At 32.8% G+C, this 27,995-nt stretch overlaps 1 protein-coding gene across 3 annotated transcripts; it reads right to left on the reverse strand.

Annotated features, from left to right (window-relative positions):
• Positions 1-786: 786 nt before the first annotated feature.
• Positions 787-27,982, reverse strand: LOC130900834 (alpha-N-acetylgalactosaminidase-like). Of its 3 annotated transcripts, none has more exons than XM_057811729.1 (10): positions 27,814-27,982; positions 18,176-18,353; positions 16,653-16,827; positions 12,298-12,472; positions 11,204-11,298; positions 9,074-9,235; positions 7,385-7,582; positions 6,185-6,349; positions 2,807-2,879; positions 787-882 (listed from the first exon to the last, which is right to left on the reverse strand). In XM_057811729.1, exons 1-10 carry the CDS (start codon positions 27,860-27,862, stop codon positions 848-850), a joined length of 1,305 nt encoding a protein of 434 aa, XP_057667712.1. In that variant the 5' UTR covers positions 27,863-27,982; the 3' UTR covers positions 787-847. The 3 variants fall into 3 exon arrangements, with proteins under 3 accessions (XP_057667712.1, XP_057667713.1, XP_057667714.1); XM_057811730.1 differs by lacking the exon at positions 27,814-27,982 and adding an exon at positions 25,965-26,176; XM_057811731.1 differs by lacking the exon at positions 27,814-27,982 and adding an exon at positions 26,029-26,167.
• Between the last annotated feature and the right edge of the window lie 13 nt (positions 27,983-27,995).

Here is a 27,995-nt window from a genome sequence, read left to right on the forward strand (position 1 = left end):
CTTTTCAATCTATTTTTCAAATAGTGAGATGTCTGCTCTATGTAAACATTCATTACAAGGTACTTACTTCTTCGTTTTTGGTTGTTTTGTAGTTTTGTTTAGTGAAATATTTCTATACTGTATTAAATCCTCTATATATCATATTTATGGAAATAATTCGATAGTTGTTGGGAAAATCCATGAACATAGGCAAGAAAAAATGTTTCATGTGTGGATATTTAGTTTCTGTTTTGTTCCTTATTTAATTATAGTATCTTTTTATCCTTTTTTTGAATATATTAATTATCATTTTGTTAGGATAATTATTTTCTCTTAATGCAGTTTTTGTTAGTTAGCTAACAGCCAAACTAATAATTACTGATCTTTTTTGTGATATAATGTCATGAATAGAAGTTTAAAGATCTTGAGGACCAAGTTAGTTTTGTATTCCATCCTATCCTCATCTTATTTTTAATTTTATAAAATTTTATTATTTTGTTCGATGATTTCGATTGTGGATTCAAATTTTTTATGATAAGAATTGAATATTTGATTGTATTCTTTTAGAAAATTGTTTCAAGGAATATCTTCATTTCAGTAACTTTGATTATTTCGAAATTGTTTCCAGCTTATTAAACTCTTTTTTTATTTTAATTTTGATTCATTAAAAATCTGGTAGCGTTTAATTATTCAACAATAATTATTCATATCATCTGAGTACTACTCATATATAATCTAACTAAGGCTGAATTGCACTTCCTGGGAAATATTCGGGATTCTTAAGGTTACAACAATTACATCGATAGGTTTTGAAACCAAAAATTATGAAAACTTTTATTATAGAAGTATATATAAAACTGCATCGAAATTATTTCTGTTGAGTGACTACAAACAAAGCACCACCTGAAAAAGATAAATCACAAATTAGAATCACATTTCACATATTTGATGTTTAAGCCTGAGACCATTTCGTTGTTACTCTTCCTATTGTCTCCAGCAAAATGAAACTGGCAAAACATTTATTAGGACTCACGCAAACAGATTTTCATTCGCTATCTTAAAAATGGAAATCCAATTTTGCAAAAATTAATTCCAATTCATGTGTCCTCCTGCGCCCTCGGTTTAAAGGTACCACGACACCCTCTTGCCATCGAACGAAAATTACGAGAATCTGAGAGATTTGTTGATTTAATTCCAAAATCAAGCTGACAATGAAAATATAACATTATATACATATTAATGATGGTACTCGTTATTATTGAGTAATGGGACCATAATGTTGATAGTTGTTTGTTATGGAAAGGCCGGCAAATATTTTCATGGTCGATATTGTCGTCAACATGAAAAACGTGCCGTATCAATTCCTAATCTAATAATTCTTAGTTGATTTGGTTCAATATAAGAGTGAGAAATTATTTATATACAGGATGATTCTTAGTGTGATAAAGTTCAATGCCTCTGCAAATTCATTCTGTACTCTCTCCATCATATCATCCCTTGTTGTTGGAAATATTTTGTACATTACATACTCAATGTGAAATCAGAAAAATTGGCCCATTTTTATAGAAATCTAGTGACCTTGGTGACCACCATTTTTTCCGATCCATCTTCCAGGAAACTGTTCATTCGGTTTACCATTAATTAATTGATTAGCGTGTGCAGGAGCACCATCATGCAAAAATCACATACTTTTATCGTGTTCGAAGCTGAACTTATAATAAAGATAATTGGATTAGTAAAAAATCTAAATATATCTAAATATGTAAATATATCTCAGCACAAATACTAGTCTTTTTTCAAAATCAACTTCAGTTAATTCCTGTTGCAAATAAATGTGGTAAGGGTGCATTCTGTTTTTGTCAACGATTCTTTGCACACCGTAGTAGCTCAGTTCTTATTCGCTGGAAATACTCCTTAAATTTTCGTGTGGGTTTTCAGTCACTTTCATTTCCTTCTGTCACAGAAGTTTTCATTGGATCATGTCTTTCATAATTAAAAGAACCTGTGTGATTTAACTAACTCTCCAAGCATGCTTTTGTAGGTTGCCACCTTTCAAAATAACGTTCATTGTGTACTCTTGTTGATAGTAAGGCGTTTATATTGCATTCTCCCAATATCCAGATCATACACATAATTTTATCACTAGCGAAATTCATTTTTACCCAAGTCCAAATTCTTGACAACACCAACTTATGTACCAATCCAATAAATCGAAGAACAATAATGTACATATTATCAAATATCAGGTTTTGCCAAATAAATCATTGCCAACTCACAAATAATTGTTAAATGATAATATATAGGTACATAATCATTGTTTTTTTCAGAAAAATCAAAATATCTTGAGAATTAATAATCTGAAGTATAGAAAATGATTGATAAGAAAAGAAGATCGATAGTATTTTTTGCTACTCGCATAATTCATTTGAAAAATCCGAGAAAATAATGTATTTATGGAAAATTGGTTATAACTTTCGAAATTCTACATCACAACTTCCCATCAATTTGGGTTTTTAACAAATGCACAAATGATGCTATATTCTCCCTCCTTATTAATGTAAACTCTAGCCTAAACAACCATCACTCTCTGCAACAACTTTTTGTGATTTTTCTAAGGCGTAAATCATAATATTTTAATCAACAGATTGCAGTACTACGATTTCAGGGGAACACCAGTCGCATGGTTTAAGTCGTACCTTACCATCAGAAGTCAGCTTGTAAGGGTTGATACAATGATGTCTTCTGAGGCGATGAGAAAAGTGAAATATTTTATAGAATCCGTGGAAAACTAATTTTCCTTCGTTTTCATAAAAATAGTTGAACTTACCTGTTGGTTTTATCCGTGTAAATATTAATTCTTTGTCATTGACTATGACTGATGACGTTGATTCGAAAATATTCTGAAACATAGAAAATTCTCAGCAAAAATACATGTAAATAAAGACTTTCAACACAAATGCTAACATTATTCATAACATAAAATGTCTGCTTATTGAATTACAGTGGATTGTGTTTAACAGGTTGACAACCATAAAAGCCATGTAGGATCGTGTGAAAGAGAAGTTTAAGGAAATATCTGAAATTTTCTATGTATGTAGCAAAAAATAATTATATTAATACGTCTTTTCCCGTGATACCAAATAATGTTTTTTCATTTCAACAAAATTGTATACTTGTCTCAAATCTTCGTTGCTGATAACTAAGCGTACAGAGAAAAGGTAAATACATTTTTTGAAAAAGAGATACAAATATACCCAAGAAAACTACACAATTTATTCTTATTTTAACATTAATAGTGACAGAGGAAATCCTTATTACTGGCTTCAAGTCTTATTATTCCAAAATATTTTGTATTAACAAAATGACCCTATAAAATTTGCCATTTGAAGGTGCTCACGTTTATTCAATAATTCATAGCATATTTCGCCAATATTCCATGAGAATTCAGCGAGATCGAGGAGGCTTTCAAAAGAAGCCATTTCAGTTTTCAGTAATTCACTTAATGTTGTAATTAAAATTGTTGAAATAACGTTTTTACGTAACTACTTTAGATATCAGATTTATATTTCATGCTTTTTTGAAAATTTGGTCGTTTTAGTTCCCTTTTTTGTGGCATTTTTTTATCAAAAAACTTTGAACACACTATTCATTATCACCTCTACATTAACACTTACAATGACTGACATCTAACGAGCGTTTAGATAACCAAGTTATACTCTTCAGGTACAATTTGGTTAATATTTTAATTAAACTAGGTGCATTTAAACCGGCCATTCACAGTACTCTTAGTTTGCCCAATAAATTTAACAATAATACTCTTTTCCAAATCAAGTTTCTTATCCTTAGAATTATCTGATAATTGGTTTAACGTATTGTTGGATTTATAAACTGAAATCAAACCTTAATATATTTTCTAGTTTTTTTTGTACAAACAGAATTGAAAGGTCCCAGAACAAACTTTTCCTGTTCTTCGTTTAAATTTTGGGAAAGGTAGTTTCACGAAGGGAATTCTTAAATGTACGACGGTTTAGTGAAGTAAGTGGATGGTCAGAAACCATTGCACACATGGGTCTTCTGATAGGGCCGTCGTGTATAATAGCCAGCTTAGTTCATATTAACGATTATTTTTTTCGGGGCACTTGGTACTGAGAGAGCAGTGTTACGTCTCTTGAGTGTCCGAAAAATGCTCTTTAACATCAAAGAATACTACCAAGCCATATAATGCACTTCCCACTCTCCTCCTGAGATAGTATAGAGCAATATCTGTGAATTTTTCACTCAATTGTTAAGCATATGATCTTCCAACCAACATATTTTGTTCAAATATCGATCTATCATCCTCTCCATCTGTTTAAGTAAAAAACTGGTGATACTAATTGCGATTATTGTAGTCGCTCCCATACCACATTTTCATAGTTTCTTGGCATTGTTGTAATCTATGACAATTATCAACTATTCTACAATTTTGCTATCATAACCGTTAAAGACAGCTACATCATCAATAAAAGTCTATTCCTTGTCGTTTCTTTTAGTTGAGTAGGAAACTATGGAGATAGGTGATTTTAGGTTAGATATAATGGAACCGTCCCACCTGTGCATTGTGACCCTATTGGATTGAGAAGAATTTTTAAAATTTATTCTTGCAGGATTGTGTTCACTTCTTTTATTGGGAAATCACCTTTTTTTAGTGTAACTAATGAGCTGATCTGAGAATTGTCATCAGTTGTATAAGGTATACCTAACTATTAGTAACCTAATAATGTCAATGTTCTATCGCCTTCCTAAATTGAGAAAGCCGGGAGGGCAATGAGACCAAACAATTTGTACACCTGTACAAAATTGTTAGTTAAGTTGCGCATTTTTTTAAAATGAGATGGCGTGTTCCATCGGGTTCAGTAGCTTATTGATATCCAAGTCTTTGAGAAGTTTCGCCACATCTCGGTGTCGAAATTCTATTTCTGGCATCGATGTACCAACTGCAGATAGGCTGGGTGGTAGTTTTGCTTGAAGGAGTAACAAACAAGGGCGGATCCATTGTCTTCACAAAGGGGGGGGGTCATTAGTATTAGGACGAGTACTCCCCCAAAGACATGGAATTTTAAGCCTTTTACCCACAAAATATAAGATAATTACGTTGTTTTTGACAGTATAATCACGAATTTTACGCAATTTTTACTTCAAACCTCAATTCCTCATCGACTTTGAATCATTTATATTTTGATGAAATTTGTTGTGATTAGCGATATTGTATAATACCAACAGATAGGTTGTATATTTGAACAAAATGTAAAAAATTAAGTTAATGAATTGAGTTAGTGTTTGTGTTAAGTGGCAGTGAATTTCTAAGATCTGTGGAAAAATATGCTGTAATTCAAAATAATGATATTTTATGGTAATTAGTAAAACTACTTACCATGATCAATTCAAATCGTCAAACGAAAAATCCAGGTGGTATAAGCTGACACAACACGACACAGAATCAGATAACAACAATACGAATAATACTTATTACTCGGGAGAAGGACCTTGAATGCCGAGGTGCGACTGAGTCCCGTGAAGGAGCCAGAGGTGGGCAAATGAATCGAAAATCGATTCTTTTGAATCGTTCATCTAAAAACCGCTCTTTCGAACGATTCCAAAAGAACTGCGACTCTTCTTGCCTTCCCTCACTAGTTCATTTTTCTCGTCTATCCCGAAAACCGACCGACTCTTCGAGTGAGTCGATTCTTAATTTTACTAGTTCTTTTACGGACATTTGATTCTTTCGACTAGACTAGACCATAGACTTTTGTTTACTCATAGAGCCCTAGACCGACTCCCGGTTCTTTTTTCGATTAGTTTGATTTGATTCATATTCATTAGTTTATGTCAGATCCTTCTACTTCTTAGTCTTGAATTTCCTGAGCATTTAATTTTTGTTTTATTAGGTATTGTTTTGATATTGGTAACAAACATGCGAATAATATAGTTTTAGGTCATGTGCTATTGGGGTACGTTGAAAATCTATTAGCTGCCAACTTGATTTTATGGAAAAATGGCTTGCAAACTAACTTAACCTTCTATGTGGTGATTAGAATATTATATTTTATATGTTAGTTTGGTTTTTATTTTTCATAACGTTGGACTGTTGTGATGTTTCGATTTTAAAACGACTTAATGTTCATAAGATTATATGATATATTATTAATTTTAAATAAAAACTTACTTTGATGTGGAACTGATTGGAATCCGTAATATTTAGTTCTCCTAACGTAAAATTGAATCTATATGGATAACCATCTACTCTGTGACTCATAATGGCAATTGCGAAAAGTTTCCTTCCATCTTCTTTAGGTTTTAATGGTTTAGTCCAAATATCCATTTTATCCTTCTAAAAAATGACTTATTTTTATGAAAAATGTGAAACAGTAAGAATCTACTCATACAAATTTATGATGTACAGGGTATAATGCGCTGAGTAGACGTGAATATCGAGAATCTTTCGATATGTTTTTCTGAAATCGTTGGCATCAATGTTATGTTTGTATTCATTTTAACTAGAAGTACAATAAATAGTATTAAAGAGTTTTGATCGCTAAACTGAGATTTGTGGGCAGGGGCGTTAACCTGCAAAAACAAAACAACTTTGGATAGCTTTCCGCGTCTTATCTCTTTAATTTTTTCCCGTAAAGTGCTCAGTAATGTCGAATAGTAATCTCCAGTTATTGTTCTACCCTTATCCAAAAAATCAATCATGATTACTCCACGGCAATCCCAAAAAACTGAAGCAAGAACTTTTCCAGCAGATTTTTGGATACGAAACTTCTTAGGTCTTGGAGAACCAGAGTGTCGCCATTCCATCGATTGTTGCTTTGTTTCTGGATCGTAGAAATGTACCCAAGTTTCATCAATAGTAATAATTTGGTTTAAGAAGTCTACATAGTTTTCAAATCGAGCGTAGATCGAACGCGATGCTTTTACCCTTACACGCTTTTGGTAAACATTCAAACATTCGGGGATCCATTTTGTAGCAATTTGACGTGAACTATATGATGAACGCGTTCGTATGAAATATTTAGTGCTTCAGATATCCATTTTAGCCCAATTCGACGGTTTGATGAAAACATGTCATGAACTGCATCGATATTTTCGGAGACTGACTCAGAAACTGGCCTTCCCGATCGGTCATTAACTTCAATTTAAAATTCACCTCTTTTGAAGGTTGCAGTCCAATTTTTCACGGTCGCATACGAAGGATATTGATTACCAAGGGTATTAAGTAACTCTGGTTTACTTTTTTGACGTCAAACATTACGGTAACGCAATATTTTGTTTATGTATGGAACTGGTCTAGGCTAACTAGATATCAATACATCCTCGTAGTATATAATAGTATAAGAAACAACCCTCGTAATATGTTACTCACCTTTAAGATAAGCCGACCCATAATTCCTAAAGGATCCTGATTAATGGCTATTGCATCTTTATTGAGAAGAATATTTTTAAATTTTGGTTCAATCGTTCGTAAATCAACTGACATTATAAGGGGTGCAGCCATAATACACCAAATTGCCATTTGAGCTTTACTCTGTTCATAACTCAAGCCATAATTTCCTATTATGAGCTAAAAGCAGGAAAGAAATATAATTACCGTAATCCTATTAGTAACTCAGTCTGTTCCTATACCTTATAGTGGAACTCATTATTAAAGTATTGCGTGAAATGGGCAAACACCGGAAAGTAGTAGAGCATTAGAAGCATTGTACGAAGAAGATGCTAAAGTATACAACACAATATAGGGTTTTTAACAAGAGTAAGGTAGAATGTTTTAGATACTACGCATAGAATATCAGATCTGAAACATATTGCTGAAGATTGTACAGTTTTAGGAGAAACTCTGCTTTTTCATCATCACATTATCATTTTCAGACTAGAACTAGGCAGAAGTATGAGAAGATAACTATCTTGGAAAAATATAGCACGAGTTTACGGGTAAACTTGACATACATCCCTAATTGAGGAAATAGTATTGGAGTGGAAGTTGTATATAGATCAATTGTGGAGGCATTTAATTTGGATAGTAAGAATTTATAGCGAAATTGTAGTAGCATTAGTTACAAAAAAAAGAAAATCGGAATGAAAAATCTTTGCGAAATGCTATGAGGGTAGATTGTATGAGATCAGTGTAATAATTGAAATTGAGGGGCCTCCAATCCGTGGAAACTTGACAAAATCACTGATATATTTTTACATATTTGATAACAACTAATTTTGTCGAACATAAGTACTGACGGTGACCATGAGTACATTGATAACAACTGTCAACAAGGTTTGTTAAATATTAGTATCGTGTTTCTAACGGAACGTGTCTGTTAATCAACTAGACTAACTCGTTTTTCTTTATCGTGACCTACAATAAATCTTACTATTTCTTAACGACCTTCTGGCTCAACAACCGTCACATCATCTTCTCTTGGAAAAGAAAAATATAAACACGAAAACACATAAAGCAAAAATGCTTCTAATGGTTTGCAGAAATAGAGAAATTGGGAGGGTAACTCAAGGGTGTATCACGCAATCTTAAATCTATAATAATTTACAGAGATAGTGCTTGGAGTAGCAAATGGAGCTTGTCGACAGCCTCCTCAGAATTAGAAGGCACACCGGCATACGTAGAATGGAAGAAATGGAAACATGCCATAAGGAGACTAGCGACTATGGAAGTAAATAAGATCTTCACACTACTACATAGCTTTGTAGGGATATTCTCAAGCAGAAAAAATGATAAGCAACAAAAAGAGGCTCAAACATCTTTCTGACTATCAGCGCCCCTCTGTGTAATCAGCGACATTGCTGAAAAACTACGATAGAAGATATCTGCACTACATCTGCGTTACATCTGAATGTAACGTACTATAGAATCAGTTCTCGGAACCTGGGAGCAAATTGGATAGTACATACAGGACCTAAACTGGAGTTCTAATAATCTATCATAGGGTCGGAAACAAAATAACTACTAGTTACATGACAATCCTCTGAATCTTAGTGGAGGAGGATGTACAGTAGATCTTTCATATTTTAGTGAATCATCACTTTATCAAGTTTATATACATACCATATCTGGATCATTCCAATGTCCAGGTCCTGAAAATGGTGCAATACGATCTTGATTTCCACTAAACCAATCTAAAATTCCTGTAACACTTTTCCAACTGTCGTCAATATCGTCCCAGTTCCTCCATAAGTTACATGTTTCAGCAAGTGCTGAATAATTCGACTATGAAGAAGGAATAAATAATGATTGTTAATAACATGAATTAACAAAACTATGAATACTGAAATGAACATTTCTTCAAATTTTATAATATGGTGTGAATAAATTCGATATGTTCTTTAATTGATTAAGTTTTTTCTATTGTCTCTGTAATTTGCCCTTTTCCTTTATGATTGTGCAGTCTTGTAGTATTCTGGAGTGTTCTCAATTTTTCGGACTCTGTTTGAAGTACGTATTTAATCGCTGCGAAATAAACACTTTGATTTCGAATAACCAGTGAATAAATAATTATTTAATTTGTGTATTAAATCGTCTAAATTATATTGTAATTTTGAGTAATGAATATGCCAAAGTTTTGGCCAACTCAGAAAAACTACAAAAAACGTCTATTTTTAGAAACAACATACATTGCGGAAAATGATCAATGCATCAATAAAAAAACTGATTTAAATAACCTTAGTGTAATCTATGTATATCTCCTATATTTTGAAAAAACAAAATATACATATTTATTACACTACAAAAATATACATTCTGCCAACGAATAGTTTGTATTCCAATTATTGTTTTGAGTTAATGAGCGGCAGACAGTGAAAGCTCTTCTGTTTCCCAACTTAATAAACAATTTTCAGACTTTACAACAAATTTTCCAACCCAGGTTGCACAGCTCGGTTATGGGTGCTGGTGGAAGATTAGGTTCATTTGGTTTCATGTTCACAATTTTTGTTTTTGATCCTATATTTTGACCCTTTGACATGCTTGACATGACTGAGTAAAATTACTTGGGAGTCCTTACGAGCTTCTATGTCAAAAAATGACTCAACTCATGAACCTTGGAATTCTGCTTGTAACTTTTCTTTGCCGTTTTCATAGCGGATTGGGATTCAAATTCCAGTTCATAATTAGAATTGGTAATCAGAATCAAAGCTAATAATCAATTTTTTCACCATCTTAAATATTTACCCTTGAGCCGAACCCGAATGCGTCAATAACAGGATTACAAAAAGAACCTTTGGAAAACTGATATGTTCGGTTTTTTTCAATCTGAATTCTTTTTTTTTTCTCTTTTCTTAACACTTACTCTTGTTTCTTCTACTATTCAGTTTCTTGATAAGTAGATGTCAAGCTTTCGTGCTATCTGTCGGTAGGTTGGCCGGGAGGTACCCTTGAACTTGGTCCATCCAATATCTTCGTCTCAATCTCGTGAATCGTACTATATCCTGAATTCTTTTCTTACAACTTTGCTCCTTATTTGATCTTTTAGGTTCACTCCTTTAATAGTTCTCAATATTTTCATCTCTGCTACCCTCATCATATTCTTCGTTTTTGTTGTGCCCGCTCGAGTTTTCCCTGCATATATAAGTATAGTCTTACGATAGTTTTGTATACTATCGGTGGACATATTTACTTGGGTTTGTACCTTTGTTGTGAGTTTTTGGCCCTTATGATATCGCCTCCTAAGTGTATACATTGCATACATTAGTGAATGGGGTTGTTGTTCACATGTAATTTACATTTTGTTTCCAGATTATGTCTTAAATAAAATATTTCAAGAATTAATGAACGAAAAACAACTGAAATATTGGTTAAAAATTCGATTTTCTGTAACACTTGACTATAATCACACTTTATTTTATTGAAAACTAATTCATACATACCTTACTGACAAATAAATGAATCCACTGTCCACACAAAATATTTTCACAAATTATTGTCTTTAAAAGTCCACTAAATTGAATTGACAATGGTAACAATTACTGAATAGATATATTAAATACCTACTATGTATAACTAGAAACTAAGGAAAAAATTGAATCGAAACAAAAATCACGCGCTACTAAAATATTCTCAGTCGGAGGAATTCAAGCGAACGAGAGCGCGAAAAGTGTTTAAAATTGTTAGGATAGGTAGTAGGATCTTATTTCAAACCTAAAATAGTGTTCCGCGTCAGAACATATGTTTTTTACTTACTTCCATATTATTTGGTTCTTGATATGCAGGCCAACTACAGGAATAAACTATTGGACGGTTTGTTGCATTTAAATATTTACCCATTTCGATATAACCTACAAACAAGTAAGTTTCAGTTCATATTATGACGAAGTGAAAATATCATAGTTAAAATATTCAAAATAGCACTTGTCGAGATGACAAAGAAAAGATTAGGGCCAGTTTTATTAGGTAGAAACGATCAGCTGCTAGAATACCAGCTACGTCATTATGTTCACATTTTTGTTTTGTATATATTTTTATGCCAAACAGAACCTCACTAACATTATGTTGGAGTTATGAGGATGTGTGTTATCTCGTGGCTATATAAACGAATATATTTCTAACTAACGAATTTATTAAGACTTGTTGCCGTTCTCACAGCTGTGAAGAACCGGTAACGTCACTTGTTATTGTCACAAACCTTCTATTATTCTAGTAACCTAACCTCAAGAGCCAATGAAAATTCGCTCCCAAATCGGCGCGTCGTTTTGGGAGCGAATTCTCATTGGCTGCTTCCCAGCTGGTGCTGATCTTAAGAATATTGAATGTTAGCACCGTATCATTTGTCAATGTAGGATGTCGATTCCTTGCCATGCTCGACTATTTCCTTTGTTTCCTTGTAGAAATAACAAGAGCTGTCAAAAGTTTTTCAGATGTTCCTTCTGTAGTAATTCTCCCTGCAGTGTCCAGTGCGTATACCAGTAACTTTCCTGGGATCTTTTTTGCTCTAATGAATTGCTTTTGGGTCTAATAAGACAAAAAAGGAAAAAAAGAAAGTACTGTACTGTACCATTCCTTTCAATCTATCTTCCAGGAAGTTCTTTCTGTTCACCATTAATTGATTGATTAACGCGAGCAGGAGTACCACATCCTTTGACGTGTACGATCTAGGGCTTCTACTACGTATTCGCACATACATACAAAATTATGTCGCGAGATTGCGTATTCATTCACTAATAAACAACTAAGAAACGTGGAGAAAAAAATATAGAAAATTAAACATCGTATTCCATTAACTTATGCTAGTCTAACATATACGCTTTCCTAAATCAAGAATTATAACAACATAATACCTTTATCAATGAAAATCCAGTCAGAGTTGCAGCCATCAAATTTCAAGTAATCTACTTCCCATTCAGCAAATGTATCAGCATCAGTTTTTAAATGGTCGATACTGCCCGGATAACCTGCACATGTTTCTGTACCGTAATCTGCATATATTCCAAATTTCAATCCTTTGCTGTGAATCTAAAAAATAAAAAAAGTTAATTGTGATCGTAATCTAATGGATAAGTTCATCTCTCCTAAACCCATCAGAAATAGATAATAACTATCTCTAGTTATAATGAATAGTACTTTTTGATTATTTTACATAAAAAAAAGTAAGATTACGAAATCACAAATCTATTGTGATAGTGTGGTATTCAAAGTCACCCCTGTTTAGTAATACACTGGAAAACTTAAAATTTAGTGAATGTGCGACATATTCTGCTAAATCGAATTTTCATAGAAAAGGCTACCCTATAAATACGAATTGGGTAGTTTTTATTTAATACTTCAATTATTATTGATAAAGATAAACCAGATTTGCTTGTAGCAACTATGAATTAAAGATTATCTACATTTACGATTGCTGATCCCTTCACTTCACTACGCTGCCAATCCATTTATAAACAAAAAAAAATATTTGCAATCACGTCACAGTGTAACCTATTATGTATATATTCAATCTAGAAACAGACAAGTCAGAACCTGTTGAAACGTGCCTGAATTCGAGAGAGAACAAAAATTGATAGTATCTGTGATTAAATAAAAGCATTTAAAGAAGTTGACTTTAATGCAAATTCACAAAGATTTAGTAGATACATTAGGAAAATTCACAGTATCATATCACATAGTGAAGAAGTAGTATCGTGAGTTTAAGTATGATAGACAGCCGTGTACAGAAGAAGATACAGGTGCAGCAACCACAAATGCTACCGCATCTCGAAATATTGGAAATATTTGTGATCCAGTATTGCAATAGCGACACGTATTTATTAAATACATAATGGTCTTCTATACCACGTGGTGCATAATATACTTACTGCCTGACTGAACACGAATGTTGAGAGCAAAGTCGGAAACACATTTGTCTTTTTTGTCTTATAACGCAGTACGAACAAGATAACATTTTCTGGCAAAACTAGTAACACTGTATAAATCCATCACTATGATAGAGTAACCAAAATCCATATGTTGATAGAATATTACTAGAGAAATATTTTCAAAAAATCTTCTAAAATCTTTTCCCTTCCCATCCCCTTTCAAAAGTACAAAATCCTAACATTCACGGAAACTCTAATAACTCCTTTAAAAGTAGTTCGATAAGATCGTGATTTTTTTCATTTGTTATTGAATGAATTATAATATTATTCAATAGTTTTATACTTTCGGATCAAAACTATTGATTAATTTGAAAAAATATGCGTCAAAATTAAATTTTTGTATAACACAAATTTAGATTTTTTCTTATAGATTATAATTTTACTAGTTTTGGTTCCAAAAGAGCTCCCTTGTTCCTTTATAGGCATTTCCATTATCCACCACCTATGGACCGGCCATGTTTCGGACTGGCAAAACCAGCAGTTGTTTCACTTAGTACTAAGTGCTTTAGAGCATTATCCCACCCACCCGAATTTATTTGCCATTCAAGCAAAATTTTTTATATTCACAATATATGAACGACATTACATAATATTTACAAGATATTTACATGTACAGTTTTAGTCTACAGAAATGGATTCACATCATCTTCTTCGGGATGAATTAGTTCAAGTTCAAGCCTGATAATCCCATGCAGTGCTCACACATTGGAAATCGGGGCAAATTTGTTTTTTTGCACTCACAGTAGCTACCACACTTTTTTTGCAAGCATATGATAATTTATTCAACATTTCGTCGGGAGCAAATGGTTTGATGCTTGTAACTGGTTTCGGAGTTTTTTTCAAACCTCTATTGTGTTGAATGTTTCGAGCTTTTTACCCCCCACTCTGCGGCAGTTTGTTTCCCAACGGCGACAGATAAATAAGTGTTGGTTGCAAGCTTGACACGTTGATAATAGTAGTACTAGGTCAAATCTTGACTATAGCGAAATTTTGTTTGTCAATGTCACAAATCGGTGAGGTTGTTTAATGAATAGTATTTTTCTAAACCATACAAACGCCGTTACCAAGACACACCCCGTAAATGCATGGATAAACAATAGAAGCTGTCGAGAGTTGTTGTAGGGTCGCTCTCTTCCGGCCGACAGAGGACGGTACTCTCTTTTAGTAATAACCATATTTTAAAGTTGATTAGAAGCGTCTATCAGTAAGATTTTCATATATTAATAATCAACGCAACAATATAAAACGCCACTTGATGTGTTACTTGCTTTTAAGATGCTGGCTGAAACCTAAATATGACCAATGAATCGATCAGATGGAAAAGTGTAGGCCTAATAATCACAGTACTACATATCTCACATGACAATCCTAGTATAATAACCAACACATCATAATTCAGAGTTTCCACGATCATACTTTAACAGTGACAGCAACTGCCGCACGAGTTGTTATATCCCATTACACAGGGTGATTGATTAGTATGATAAAGTTTAGTTCCTCCTTTATCCCATAAGATATCCATTTGAAAATTTGAGGAATTATAGCCAACGTTAATCTTCACATTATAAAATTATTTACAATCTGACAGGGTATTACAGAATGCTACGCCATATCAAAGTTAGATTCAAAAAAATTTAACACTCTATATTTTATTATATATTTGAAATCAGCTTGACTTTCACAATACAATTGTGAAGTGTTGGAAAGTTATAAGCAATTTTCCATTAAAAACATAACAAGTTCAATACCCTGTTCAATGTGATAGAAATTCAAAAATGAAGATCTGTTGCGGTTATGGCATTCGAATAGTATTAAAAATTCTGGAAAAATATTTCGTCATTGTTCATTGAATATTATACAAGGTGAATCAAAATATTAAAACATTATTTTCTCGGTTTTCAAATGAATTACCCTGTATTTTGTGTGAGTATAGAAGAGTACTACCAACATACTTCTTTTTTATCATGCATTTTCTATACCTAAACTTTTCAGTTCTCGAAATATTTTTATTTTTATTTGGTAAACTGTGATTATGTACCTGTATCTGATCATTTAACAATGAAATATGAGTTGACTGTCATTTATTTGTTTTTTAATTCAGTGGTTTGGTACATTTTAGTGTTTTGAAGAATTTGAACTAGGGCAAAAATGAATTTCACTAGTGATGAAATGATTCCTATCATTTGGATATTAAAAGAATGCGATAAATACGTAAGATTATACCTTGAACGTTCTCCTGAAAAGCGGAAACACACAAAAGCAAGTTTAGAGAGGTTGTTGAACCGGTTTAATACACGGGCTAAGTTCAGGAAAGCATGATCGATAAAATAATTCTCTGAGAGAAGAAAATAAAATGACAGTTACTAAAACCCACACACAAGTGTAAGAAGTATTTCCAGCGAACAAGAACTGAGCTACTTAAGTGTTCAATTAAATCTTGACAAAAACAAAATGAACCCTTACCACATTTACTTGCAACAGCAATTAACTGGAGTTGATTAGCATTTTGTAGGTGTACTTTACGAAATGTTAATCAACAGAGAGAGTTTTTCAACTATGTTCTATTTGGAGATGAAGCCACATTTATTGATAATGGTTGTGTTAACAGGCAAAACTTTCACTATTATTCATCAACTAATCCATATCACATAGTGACGTAGGCAAACTAAATGGTCGTTGAATGAATGAGAGGAGATATTGTTGGAGAATATGTAGTAGGACCATATTTTTTTGAGGAACCTTTCAATGCTGAAATGTATTTAGATTAGATTACCTGTTTCATTGGAAAAAGTCTCTCTTCGTACACGTCGAAGGATGTGGTTTTTGCAAAATTGGTACCCTATTAACGCTAATCAATTGATTAATGGTGAACTGAATAAACTATTTCCTGGGAGATAAATCAGGAGGAATTGTCCAAAACAGTGCAAGGGTAGCAGATTTCAATGGGCTCATTTTTAGCGGGTCACATTAAGAAGGGATGACATGATGGAAAGAAGACGGAATGAGTTTCGAAATGTTTCTACAGAAATGCTCCATAAGTTTCAAATCTAATGTATACAAATAGTAAATAATATAACCTATTCAATAACAAATAAAAATTAGAGTTTTTGTGAATGTTATCATTTTTAACTTATGAGGAAGGCTGGAAGGGAAAGCTTCAGCAGAATTTTTGGCGAATATATTGATTTACCCTAATTTTTTACGAACTTTGATATTTTTTGATCTTCATTGATTTGGCAGAAGCAAATGTATATCATGACATGAAACAAAACTCAACTCACGTAGTCGGAAAGATTCTTGATTCCGTAAGGGAATCTATCTGGATCTGGCAGCAACCTTCCATTATTATCTCTCTCTTTGGATGTCCAGCAATCATCTATCATTATATACTCATATCCGGCTTCAAGATAACCATCAGAAACCATATAATCAGCCATAGTACGAAACAGCTTATCACTGTAACAGATTGAATGACATCAGATTTCTTTTGATCATTGACCTTTTCATAGAAGATTTTTCCTACTTAGGTGCAAAAAAGTTAGCTCAATTTTTTTTATTTGAAATTATGTTATACATTTTGCAAATACTCGCTTACAGCATGAATATCAAAATAAACATTTATCCTGGTTTATTTTTCAAATTATTCAATTTTCTATCACTGAATTCACTATTTTGATAAGAAAATAAGAAAAAGAATCGAGAGATTAATCTCAAAATAGGTAAACTAATTCCTAACATTTCGCAGCAATTTGAGGAGAAAATATTAAGAAAATTAAGAACGTAATACCGAAACAAAATCTTTTTGATAGAGATAAACTTTAAACAAAACCAAAACGGTTTGTAAATTGAATAGATACTGCAAAACTAAATGGGGGGATTAGGTCCGAATTTTGCACAAAAATTCAGTTAAGTGCTTACCTGAGACCAGAATTTTATTCAAGATTAAATGCAGCACCGGTCATCAACAAAACAAGTAATAAAATACGATCAGATATACTTGTAATTTAATCACTAATTTTAAAAATATAGTTGAAGAACAGAAAAGAAAATGAAATGCCTCTCAAAATTAAAACTGAGAAATTAATTATTAATTTTGAATAGTGTTGCGGGTTGAGGATTAAAAATAAAACTGTCCAAAAGTTTTTCAAAATGCCAGTGTTTCGTTCTTTTATTCGATCTTTATCAAGCCTAATAATATATGGTACATTTTAACTCAAACATAAAAAGTAAACAAAAAGTTGTAAAACAATAATCAGATAGTGTAACAATATAAATATCTATATATGACATTGCATCTAAGACAAACTATATAAACTAAACTTTTTAAATTATTATTAGACGTCTAATAATGTCACAATTTTTTGTTTATTTGTTTATCTTTCCATCAAGGTTTGAGTAATAACGTACCATATATTTTTAGCCTTGATAAAGATCAACTAAAAAATCGAAACATTGGCATTTTAAAGTCTTAGACAGTTTTATGTTGAGTCCTCAACCTGCAACACCATTCGAAATTACATACTAGGAATGACAATAATTTCAACAAGGAATCATTAATTAATTGTTTTTCAGTTATTTTTCAGATTTTTTAGTTATTAGTACTTAGAAAACAGCTCAAACATCGTCCAACCTTTCTAGATAACGGCAATTAGTTTAAGATGAAATAACTGATTTTAAAATTTCATCTGATGGTGAAGTAACTATAAAAATTCCTTAAGGCATAAAACCATTGAGGAAAAACTCGAAAGATTAATCGAGTAGGCTCGTTTCAGTAACGGTATATCGCATAATATTGTATACTCACCTAATACATTCATCTGGATAAGCTTCGCAATCAGTTAAGCATCTAAATCTTTCCCATTGCATCCATCCCATTGGTGGAGTTCTAGCAAGTCCGTTGTCCAAGCAATCCACAATCATAGGAACAAGTAAAACTACCAACTTTTTGATCGTATTATCCATAGTTTTGCAACGGTTTCTAACTATAAAAAATGTTCGTATATTTTTTCATCAATTCTCCAGTCGATTTATAATAAATAAAAGACATTATGGAAATTTAGAATCGAGATGACCAGAACATTAATTCAAAGAAGCTACCAAAAACAGAAAAAAAATTCGACCCTTTACCAGCGGAAGTACTGAAAATTATAGATGAAGAAGCCAAGTAAGATCTGATCCTTACATATTTTTGTTAATTGTAGATATTCGGCTGTTATATCATCCCCAAAATTATTAGAGCTCAGTAAGTTCTCAAGATACGCAGGGTCTGCGGGATCGGCACGTTAGGAAATGCGGAAAAAATGGATAGTTAGTTAATATTTTCAGAATAAAGAATAAGAATAGGTTAAAAGATAATGTATGTAGGACTAACATCGCTAGGTACATGCGGTTGATTCTTTCCATTAAATTCATCATAAAATGGGTAGTCTCCATTACCTAGCACATCGTTTGAATTTTTCACTGAACATAAGGAAAAGACTTATTGAGGAAACGACTGTATCTAACAGCATGATTATAAAATTATATATGAGTTTATTAAACGTTATACTCGTAGGTTAAAAAAATAAGAATAATGTGAAATTATTTTTTTTATTCATATTTAACGTGCTCGGCTACTATGGCAACTTACACAGGTGCGATTACAATTATATTAATATATACATACAACATACATTAACACATTATCAATATATACTTAATTAGTGTTCTATATTTTATGGTAAAGATTAACATCCCATAGAAATTGAAGCACGAAAGAGATTTCCTCCAAGTCATTCAGGATGTCTTTGTTATTGGTCTTGAATTGGACCTGCAATCTCTGGGGGGCATATTTGTGACATTCAGTTTATATGTGTTTTATAGTCAAATTGGAACTACAGCTGGTGCAAATGGGTCTGGCCGTAGAAGACATCAGATAAGTAAGGGAAAGTCTTGAGTGTCCGATTCTTATCCGTCTTACAATAGTTAAGTCTCGTCTGGAGAAAACTGTGAAGTTACTTGATTGTTTTTCATTTAAAGTGAGATTTTAAGTCCTTATGGATAGTTATATTGTCGGTGATGGTATGAGTTAAAGCACTTTTTGTTTATTCGTCTGCTAATTCGTTACCTACGATTCCATTGTGGGAAGGCAACCAGATGCTAGTAATTCTTATTTTTAGTGATGCGAGAGTTTGGTAATAGTCATGTATAGATTGGACAATGGGGTGATCGATAAATATATTTTTAATAGATGAAAGCGAGTGAGTGTCTACATATTGCAATCTGCTTATAAGGAAGTGAGATGAAATTGATGGCTTGTAGAATGCTAAATAATTCACCTGTATGAACGGCTGCAAGTTGGTGGAATTAGAGATGATGTTATTGGAAATTGTGACGTTCTAACTGCGCAGCCTATTCCTGTATCATTATTGGATGCATCCATATATAAAATTAGATCATAGTTGCCACTAATTGTTATTTCCTTAAAAGCAAATTCGATTTTTTGTTTGGGGGTTGAGTGTTTGTCATATCTCGTAAGGGATGTATTGACCTATGGTGGGGTAGTGGGAGTAGGAAAAGGGCTTGTTTGTGAGAGGTCTGTGCCGTCTGGGAGCTGTGATAAAATAAATGGGACAGGCTTTATTGGTGGAATGATTGATGGTTGGTATACATTTTTAGTGGTGGTTATGAATAGTGGGTAGACAGGGCTTAGTTGATACAGATGCAGCATAGGAAAGAAGTAGGTGCTGTCCATAATCCAATTTTGAGCGAATTAAGGCTCTATATATTTTTAGGGGAGAATTTTCGTCAGCTTTCCGATGGTAATGTGAGAGGATTTTGATAATGTTCAATAGTTTGTAGTATTTGCCTTTGATTTCCATGATATGCTGTTTCCAAGTAAGTCGAGAGTCGAATATTAGGCCTGAAATTTTACAAAGATCCACAACGTAAGGAAGATGTTGTCAATGTCAAAAGACACATGGAGATATTGTTGATGGTCGTCTGCTAAATTTAATAATTTTGGATTTTGTTGAGGATAGAGTTAGTCCTAAGAGTCTTGTATTTTTGTTTAGAGTATTTACTGCTGACTGAATTAGACTAGTAGTAGTTGTGATGGATGAACCATGGCTAAAATTTATAAGGTCGTCTTCATTTAAAGCATATGTAATGGAAGGAAGGAGACCAGAGCAGAGATCGTTAATAGCTAGAATAAATAAAGTGGTGCTTCGAACGGACACATGTCGAGGGGACACTTTTGGATATAAGTCGACGATAGAGTGCCATTAGCAGAGACTTTAAAAAATCTAATAGCTAGTAAATTCTGAATAAAACGAAATATGTGACTGTGGATATTGAGTGAGGTTACTTTATTTAAAATTGATTGTCTACTTATTGTATCAAAAGCACCAACAATATCGAATACCGCTGCAATGACTTCTGGTTTTTTGTAAGTGCCGCAGATATATAGGATTGTAGAACAACTAGATTGTCTTGAGACGACCTAGTTCACTGAAATCCGGATTACTCTTTAGAGAAAACATTGAATATTTCAAGAAACCAGAGGAGGCGTTTATTAACCATTTTTTCCAATAATGGATGGTACAAGTGAGTGATATGGGGCGAAAAGAGTTGGGAGAGGTAGCAGCTAGGTCGGGCTTCTTAATAGGAATTATCGTAAATGTCAGCCATTGGTTGGGAAATTGGTTGGTGGACCATGTAGTATTCTAATCAAAAGTTTTTTCAGGAATATATAAAGGATATCATCTGATCCGGAGGCAGTATTTTTGTAGGTTGATAGGGTTGATAGGGCTGAGGATAGTTCTAAATAAGAGAAAGGAGAATTAAGAGATGTAATATCTTGGGATTTTGTCAAAAGTTGAGGACGGGGAGCATCATCACAGGCAAGAGGGTATAGACATGGTTTACTTTTGAATTTATTTTCAAACGTTTTTGTCAATATATTGCTTATTTCCGCATGGATGACACATAATTTCTCCAGGAAGATACTTTACTTTGTTTTATAATACAATTTTCTGTTGATTTACGCCGTATGTGCAGTTGGAGTTTCACCATTATGCAGTTCTTCTATTTTGAGTAATAAGATTTTTACCGTTGTGCAGGTTATAGCTGATAGTATAGCATCTGCATTTTTTATAAGGCTGTGGGAAGCAAATTTGGAATCACTAAAACTGATGTCAATGGAAGAAAAAGTACCGGAGGAGAAATTGAAGTGTGTGTTAAAGCCAGTATTCAGCAAGCAGGAACCTATACAATTGATAACGTTTTCGACAGTTTTTCCTCTGCTCATTGTAAAATTTGATCCCCACATTGTGTTGTGAGCGTTGAAATCAACAACTATAATGTAAAGTTGGGGAAGTTGGTAAATTAGGTCGAGAAGTTTCTTTTAAGGGGTAGTTGGGAGGGATATATAAGCTGCAGATAGTGAGTTTACATGGGCACCAGCTATAGCTTCAAAATCAGTGATGGTAAGAAGTGTGGAGGAGAACAATTGATGTACCTCCGCTGGCTCTCGCACAGTTCGAACGGACATGTATTTCTCATAGTTTTTTAGAGTCAGAAGTTTATTTTATAATTTGTTTCTTGTAAACAGACAATTTCAGGACTTTCTTCTGTAATTATTTGCTGGATTCTTTCCAAGCGTGAAAAAAATCCATAACAATTACATTGAAAAATTTTGAATGGAGAATTAAAGATTCAGTTGGTGATGAGATTGTGAGAGATGTAAATTAATTTCATTTTCGGTTCTTTACTTTCGGAGTAGAGAAATGGAAATCATTTAAGGCTCCCTGGATGTTAGGCGTAAACTCAAGTGCTTCGTTAAGAGGATCTAAGCTATATATTGGGTTTCAGTGAGTGTGAATTTGGTTGAATTGTTTCTTTCTTTTGATGCTTAGGTATATTATAGGAAGTTGATAATGGAGGAGGGGGCATTTGATTGTCTGATGATAGAGAAGATTCTGTAGGAGATGATTGACAGGGAGTATCCACATTGTTGTCAGAGGATATTCCTCTTTTTTGGCCATGGGAAGGAGGGAACAGCATGAAGTTTGGTTGCTGCTCAGCGTGAGCTTGTGCATCTGTTGATAAGTTATTCGTTAGGGGTTCTGAGCATGAAAGAGGGGCTAGCGAAGTTCCGCAAAGAGTAGCAAGGGATTGCGGTAGTGAAGTGGAGTGGGGAAGTATATCATTTTGTAATTGAGAGGATTTGGGGATTGTACAGGATTCGGCAGTGTGTCCACTCTGTTGACACAGGAAACACACCAGTCTGTCGGTAGAAATAAATATAAAGTGATGGTGTATTTTCATGGGTAATTAGGAGTGAGGTTTCTATACTGAAATAGCCGATATCAGGAATAATGTAAGTAATTCTGCGGAAAGTCATAACATGGGCATATCCATCCCCATGAGCACCACATTTCACAAATGAAATAGGAGAAGCTATTTGGAGTTTGATGTCTTTGAGCGCTTTTTCTATCACAGAATGGGGATACATTCGAAATTAGAATACGTTTAGCTGTCGAAATGAGTCTTCGGATGGGAATTATTGTGGAATTGATATATATGTGTTGCGGTTGAAGATAAGTATAAACAGATACGGTTGTTGGAAATTCTTGATGCAAATGTGATATTTTTCAGGGAAACGATATATCCTATGGCTTTGATGTAATCAAATAGAACGGTATTTGGGATGGAATGCATGACAATTGCTTGCTCACGTTTAGGGAATGTAGGGGCAGGGGGCTTTGTTAGAGTTGCATCAACATTAGATTTTGTGTTATGGGATGTGTTTTGTTGTGATAAGGATATTGGGTTTTGGTTGTTCATAGTAGTCATTTTGTGGGTACTTCTGGATGCCAAGACTACAATGTTAAAAGTGTAGAAAGAATCAGGAGTTCTGCGGACCCTGCAAATTAAATTGTAGGAAAAATAACAGTAACTGATGTGCTGCTACGGCACTGGAGAGTTTCTGATTTCTGCTAGTGATATGGTATGGAATTTTAACTCACATATCAATTTTTATGGGCACATTCAGTTAATTACTTTTAAAAATTATCAATAGAGTAAAAACAATAAATATGAAATTTACACATAGATATCGTTAATTACCCAGATACTCATTGGCTACCTGACTAGGAATGTGAAATTGTTTGAAAATGTATTCAACAATAAATTGTTAGATGCATTTGGTAGTGTTGAGATTGTTAAATGTATTAATAGTCCAAATAGGGTTGACAGACCCATTTCTCAAACTCCACTTTATGGTTTATTACAGTATGGTAGGTAAATGTAGTATATGTATGTACACTACCGGTCAAAATTTTTGGCTCACTCCATAGTTTGTATGATACATAACAAATAAAAATAATACAATATATTTATATTTATGTTTTATTTTATGTTTTGCGCCGTACAGTCCTCGGTTGGCATCACATAATTTCCTTTATTCTCTCAGATCAAAAATAAATGACGAAGTCGACGTTTTTCTACACCCGAAGAAGCAGTTGATGAATTCAAATCACATGTTTTCGAGGCACCTCAATTGTAATGGAGAAAATTCGTTAATTCTAAATCTCTAATCTAGTATAGTAAATCAATTGTCAATTTCTGGCGTCATTTTTAAACTTATTCACATTCAAAAGAAACAAAATAGTTGATGAAATAGCTAAATAGGTTATATAGACTGTATTGGTGGAGCGACTTATCAAGCCTAAGTTGTAAATAACTTTGAATACTATTGATGCATCTGTATGACTAATGAAATAAGTATTATTTAGTGTGTTGTTAGAAAATATGGCATTTTCCGACCATCAGAAGTTATCGTGAAATATATGAACTTATATGAACAGACTTCCTTTAAATATCTGTGCCTAAAGGTTTACAACAAACTTTTCCAACTTCATCATCGGTGTTATTATTTGAATTATTCTTAAAAAATCAATTGTACTAAGCCAGAGCTTTTATTTTTTCGTGTATTCCAAATAAAGTGGGATTCGAGAATCTTTTCCCCTCAATTTTTTTATACATATTCAAATGTGTTCATAATTTTTTCTAGTTCACTTTAATAATAAATATATTGCAGCCCAGTTCGCTGCCCTAGGATGTATGTAACAAATCTAGAAAATTTAAGATTCTAGGTAACATAGGTCTATTATAATAAGGCATAAATAGAAGCTTTTAAAACTAAAATTAAGCAAATCTTAATGTAGAACCATAAGAAAACCAAAGGTGTATACTTTCAAAATTCGAACATCAAGTTACATATACCCATTCTCACTTTTAGTCCACTTTTTTTTGATATTTAAGAATAACAAGGTACCATGATGTTAAATACTTATTAGAATGTTTCCCGTAGAAGAGTCATAATTGTCAGCCAGAAATTAAAAGGTAATACCTCGAAGGTTAAGAACAATTTGTACAGAAATTTTCTGTACAAATATTAATTAATATTCAAATAAGCCAGTTAAAGATCTATGCTATCTTTGTGTCGAGATAGATTTAAAGAAAAAAGAAAATATCTAAAAAAAATTATAGAAAAAGAGAAAAAAGACAAAGAGAGAGAGATAAATATTTTTTCACACATCTCAGCTTAAAAGTTTGTTGTGCTGCTTGGTCAGCAGCCGTACAAAAGATTATCCTCCTGGAGAAGTTAATTTTATGCAGCAACAGCTGAGTTCCACAAAATCATAACAGCTTAATGAGTTATTCTATTGTCCATATTTCACAAGTCACGTCGAGTTTAAAGAAGGTAACAATGAAAGTTTCTATACATGGACACTCATGCACCTAGGAAGTCGATTGAGTACACTTTGCGTAAATCTGAATACTCACCTCTAGTTACTTTGCTTCGGATCCTTATAAGAGTTAATTCTAAAAAACCTAACAGCATACTTCAAATGAAAGATCAAGATCAAGATACTGAGGAAAAATGATAATGCAGCGGGTGGTACTTGCACAAAGTAAATGAAATAAAGTCAGTGTTCAAGTGGGTGCCAAAAAATGATGTACAAATAAAAATTTTTCATAAGTATTTGAGGAGTTTGATACATTTTTTAATTTCAGTTTGTTAACTTAACTTTAAGAATTAAATTGAGGGTAATTTTCATTTAATTCCAAGTTTCCAAAATTTTTAAACTGATTTGAAAGTAACGGATTCCTATGTATTTTTGTTTACTTTAATAAAAACCAATAAAAAAAGAACCTTTAGATTTTCTTTATATACCACGTATCATTAACTTATAAAGATATAAAAAACACAGTAAGAAATTAAAAGCTATTTGAATTTAAATAAATCTTAAGGTCAATTTTATTTATATTACGTTTCTTGAAATTGCATAATAATAACATAAGTCTATGTAATTCTAAGGCAGCAATTTGTTGACACTTTATAAACTTCATGGAACAAGCCTCATCAACAGCACACAGTGAAGTATAAAAATAAAAAGATTGAATTTGACAAAAGGGCATCGAGTTGAACTTATGTATTGCGAATAAAAAGATTTTTTAATATAATAAAATAAATGAGCAATTAAACTCATTTAAGATTTACCATCTCACATTTTTTATAAAAGAAATGAAAAAAAAAACACACTTACATGTAATTTCAGCTCCTATATTTGAACTAATCGAACTACACTAATAATAATAATAATATATTACCATTCTAGAATGATAACGGTCCTATCGGCGTATCTCAATGTTTGTTATTGTTAATTTAATATCCTCATTCAAGTTTACAGGTACTGCTTAGCAATTTGGTCGTGGTTATAAACTTTTTATTCCTGTTTGACCGCTTTCATTAATGTTAAATTGATAGCATTCAAAATAATATAAATCGATTATAAAATATTATTTATAGCTGATGTAGACTTAAGCAACCATATCCAAAGCTTCGAATCCAAAGTTATTTATACATGATCACTTTATTTGTGTGGCTTAAATGTTAGTGTATTTGATGGGTGGAGTCAAAGAAAACTCGGAATCAGACATTTTTTAATTTATAGTATTGAAAATAACTTCTAAGCAACCACTAAGTTCACATATTTTTAAATCAAATCACAAAATTAAATTGACAGTTATTTGATTACTTCACAATAATACAACCACCAGTCAAAATCTAATACTTTTTCCCTTGTACAATAAATTACCATTTTTATGTTGCATAGTAGGAAAAATTTGCTTGTAATTCAGTATTTTTCGGTTGACTTGAGCCACAAGAAATATGTAGTATTAAGCTGAAACTCCTGTCATTCGACTCAAAAAAAAAAGAATCAAAGTGGCACTTGTCTTTCAACTTGACCGTGACCTTCGACTTTGGCCTTAATATAAAAACAAATGATGTATATTACAATATCAAAGATCGTATGAAGCATTTCGATACATCTAACTGTTCCAAGATAATATGTTTAAAATCCACATCACCCCATACGTAATAGTTAAAAATGTATTCAAAGGGCGACCTATATCAAAATTTTCCGCTGTTCAGTGTTCAGTTAAATGATAAAGAGCTTAAAAAGCAAAAGGGATTTCTAAGCACGTCATTAAACATTCCTGTGTGTCTTGCTTTATTTCTGCCAAAAGAACCATCCAATCTATAGATGTGAAGAAATTTTGAAATTAAACCTTAATGATAGAATACTGGCAGCAAAAAATTAAAACTATGCTTGAACTGTTTATGGCACTCTCATCCTACTTGGAAATGAAATTTACAAAAATGTATCAAATGATAAATTCTCTGCTTTATTTGAATTCAAACAAGGTAAATATTAATTTCCCGGTACCTGTCCGGTACCATGTAACCCAGAGATACAACGTCTTGTGTGTAAATTGACTTACTTCTTAATGGGAACCATTAGGATCTGTGAATTATCTGGTTGGGTGATACAAAGCGTTCCTTATTTTACCCTCAATTAATGTATTGATTAATGTGACTGTGAAGAATCATAAACTTAGCTACCTAACTTAAGGATTATTGTATTCATTAAGATTTATTGTATACGATCCTAATGGGGACCCACATCATAGTTAATTGACTCCAAGTGTTCCTTACACACTTGAAGTTCTACTAACGTATCAAATAATGTAATTTCTTTTATGTCGATGTGACTCTAACGCCCATACATATATTCATTTATAGCTTAGAAGAAACTCTCCAAAATAAAGATAAGGTCATTCTCAATAAAAAATTAGCTATTAAATCGCATCAAGATCGCTAATCATGATTAAGTATATGGTACCTCTAGACCAGTCTCACAGGAAAGCACCATACGAAAACGAAAATTTGAGATAGTTATCCAGTAAATAGAGGTCATTAGAAAATTCTAAAACATCCGGAACCTTCACATGAAAAGAAAACCACCCAAGATTCTGATTACCGGGATCAAAGATGAAGACACATAAGTGACTAATTCCTTTTTATGACATTGATAGTTTTTCGATACATACTGAATAATATGTTGCATGATCGATGATTCACTTTCACGTTTCCGGACATGAAATTATGAATCTCAACGGAAATAACGGCTTTTTTGGCATTAATATTTATTGGATATACTCCGTATAATATGTTGGTTGACCGATTATTGGCATTCACATTCCAAGACTTAAAACACGACTAACCTTAACTG

This window comes from Diorhabda carinulata, chromosome X (genome assembly GCF_026250575.1).
Source record: "Diorhabda carinulata isolate Delta chromosome X, icDioCari1.1, whole genome shotgun sequence".
NCBI classification, from domain to species: Eukaryota; Metazoa; Arthropoda; class Insecta; order Coleoptera; family Chrysomelidae; genus Diorhabda; species Diorhabda carinulata.

Bases quoted from the DNA above. Each gene is read 5' to 3' on its own strand.
- LOC130900834 (XM_057811729.1), bottom strand. From the start codon at position 27,862: ATGTCCGGAAACGTGAAAGTGAATCATCGATCATGCAACATATTATTC. The intron at 11,299-12,297 runs GTATTATGTTGT...ACTTGTTTGTAG, and splicing joins CTGGATTTTCATTGATAAAG to GTTATATCGAAATGGGTAAA. The intron at 883-2,806 runs GTAAGTTCAACT...TATCTTTTTCAG, and splicing joins TACACGGATAAAACCAACAG to GTGGTGCTTTGTTTGTAGTC.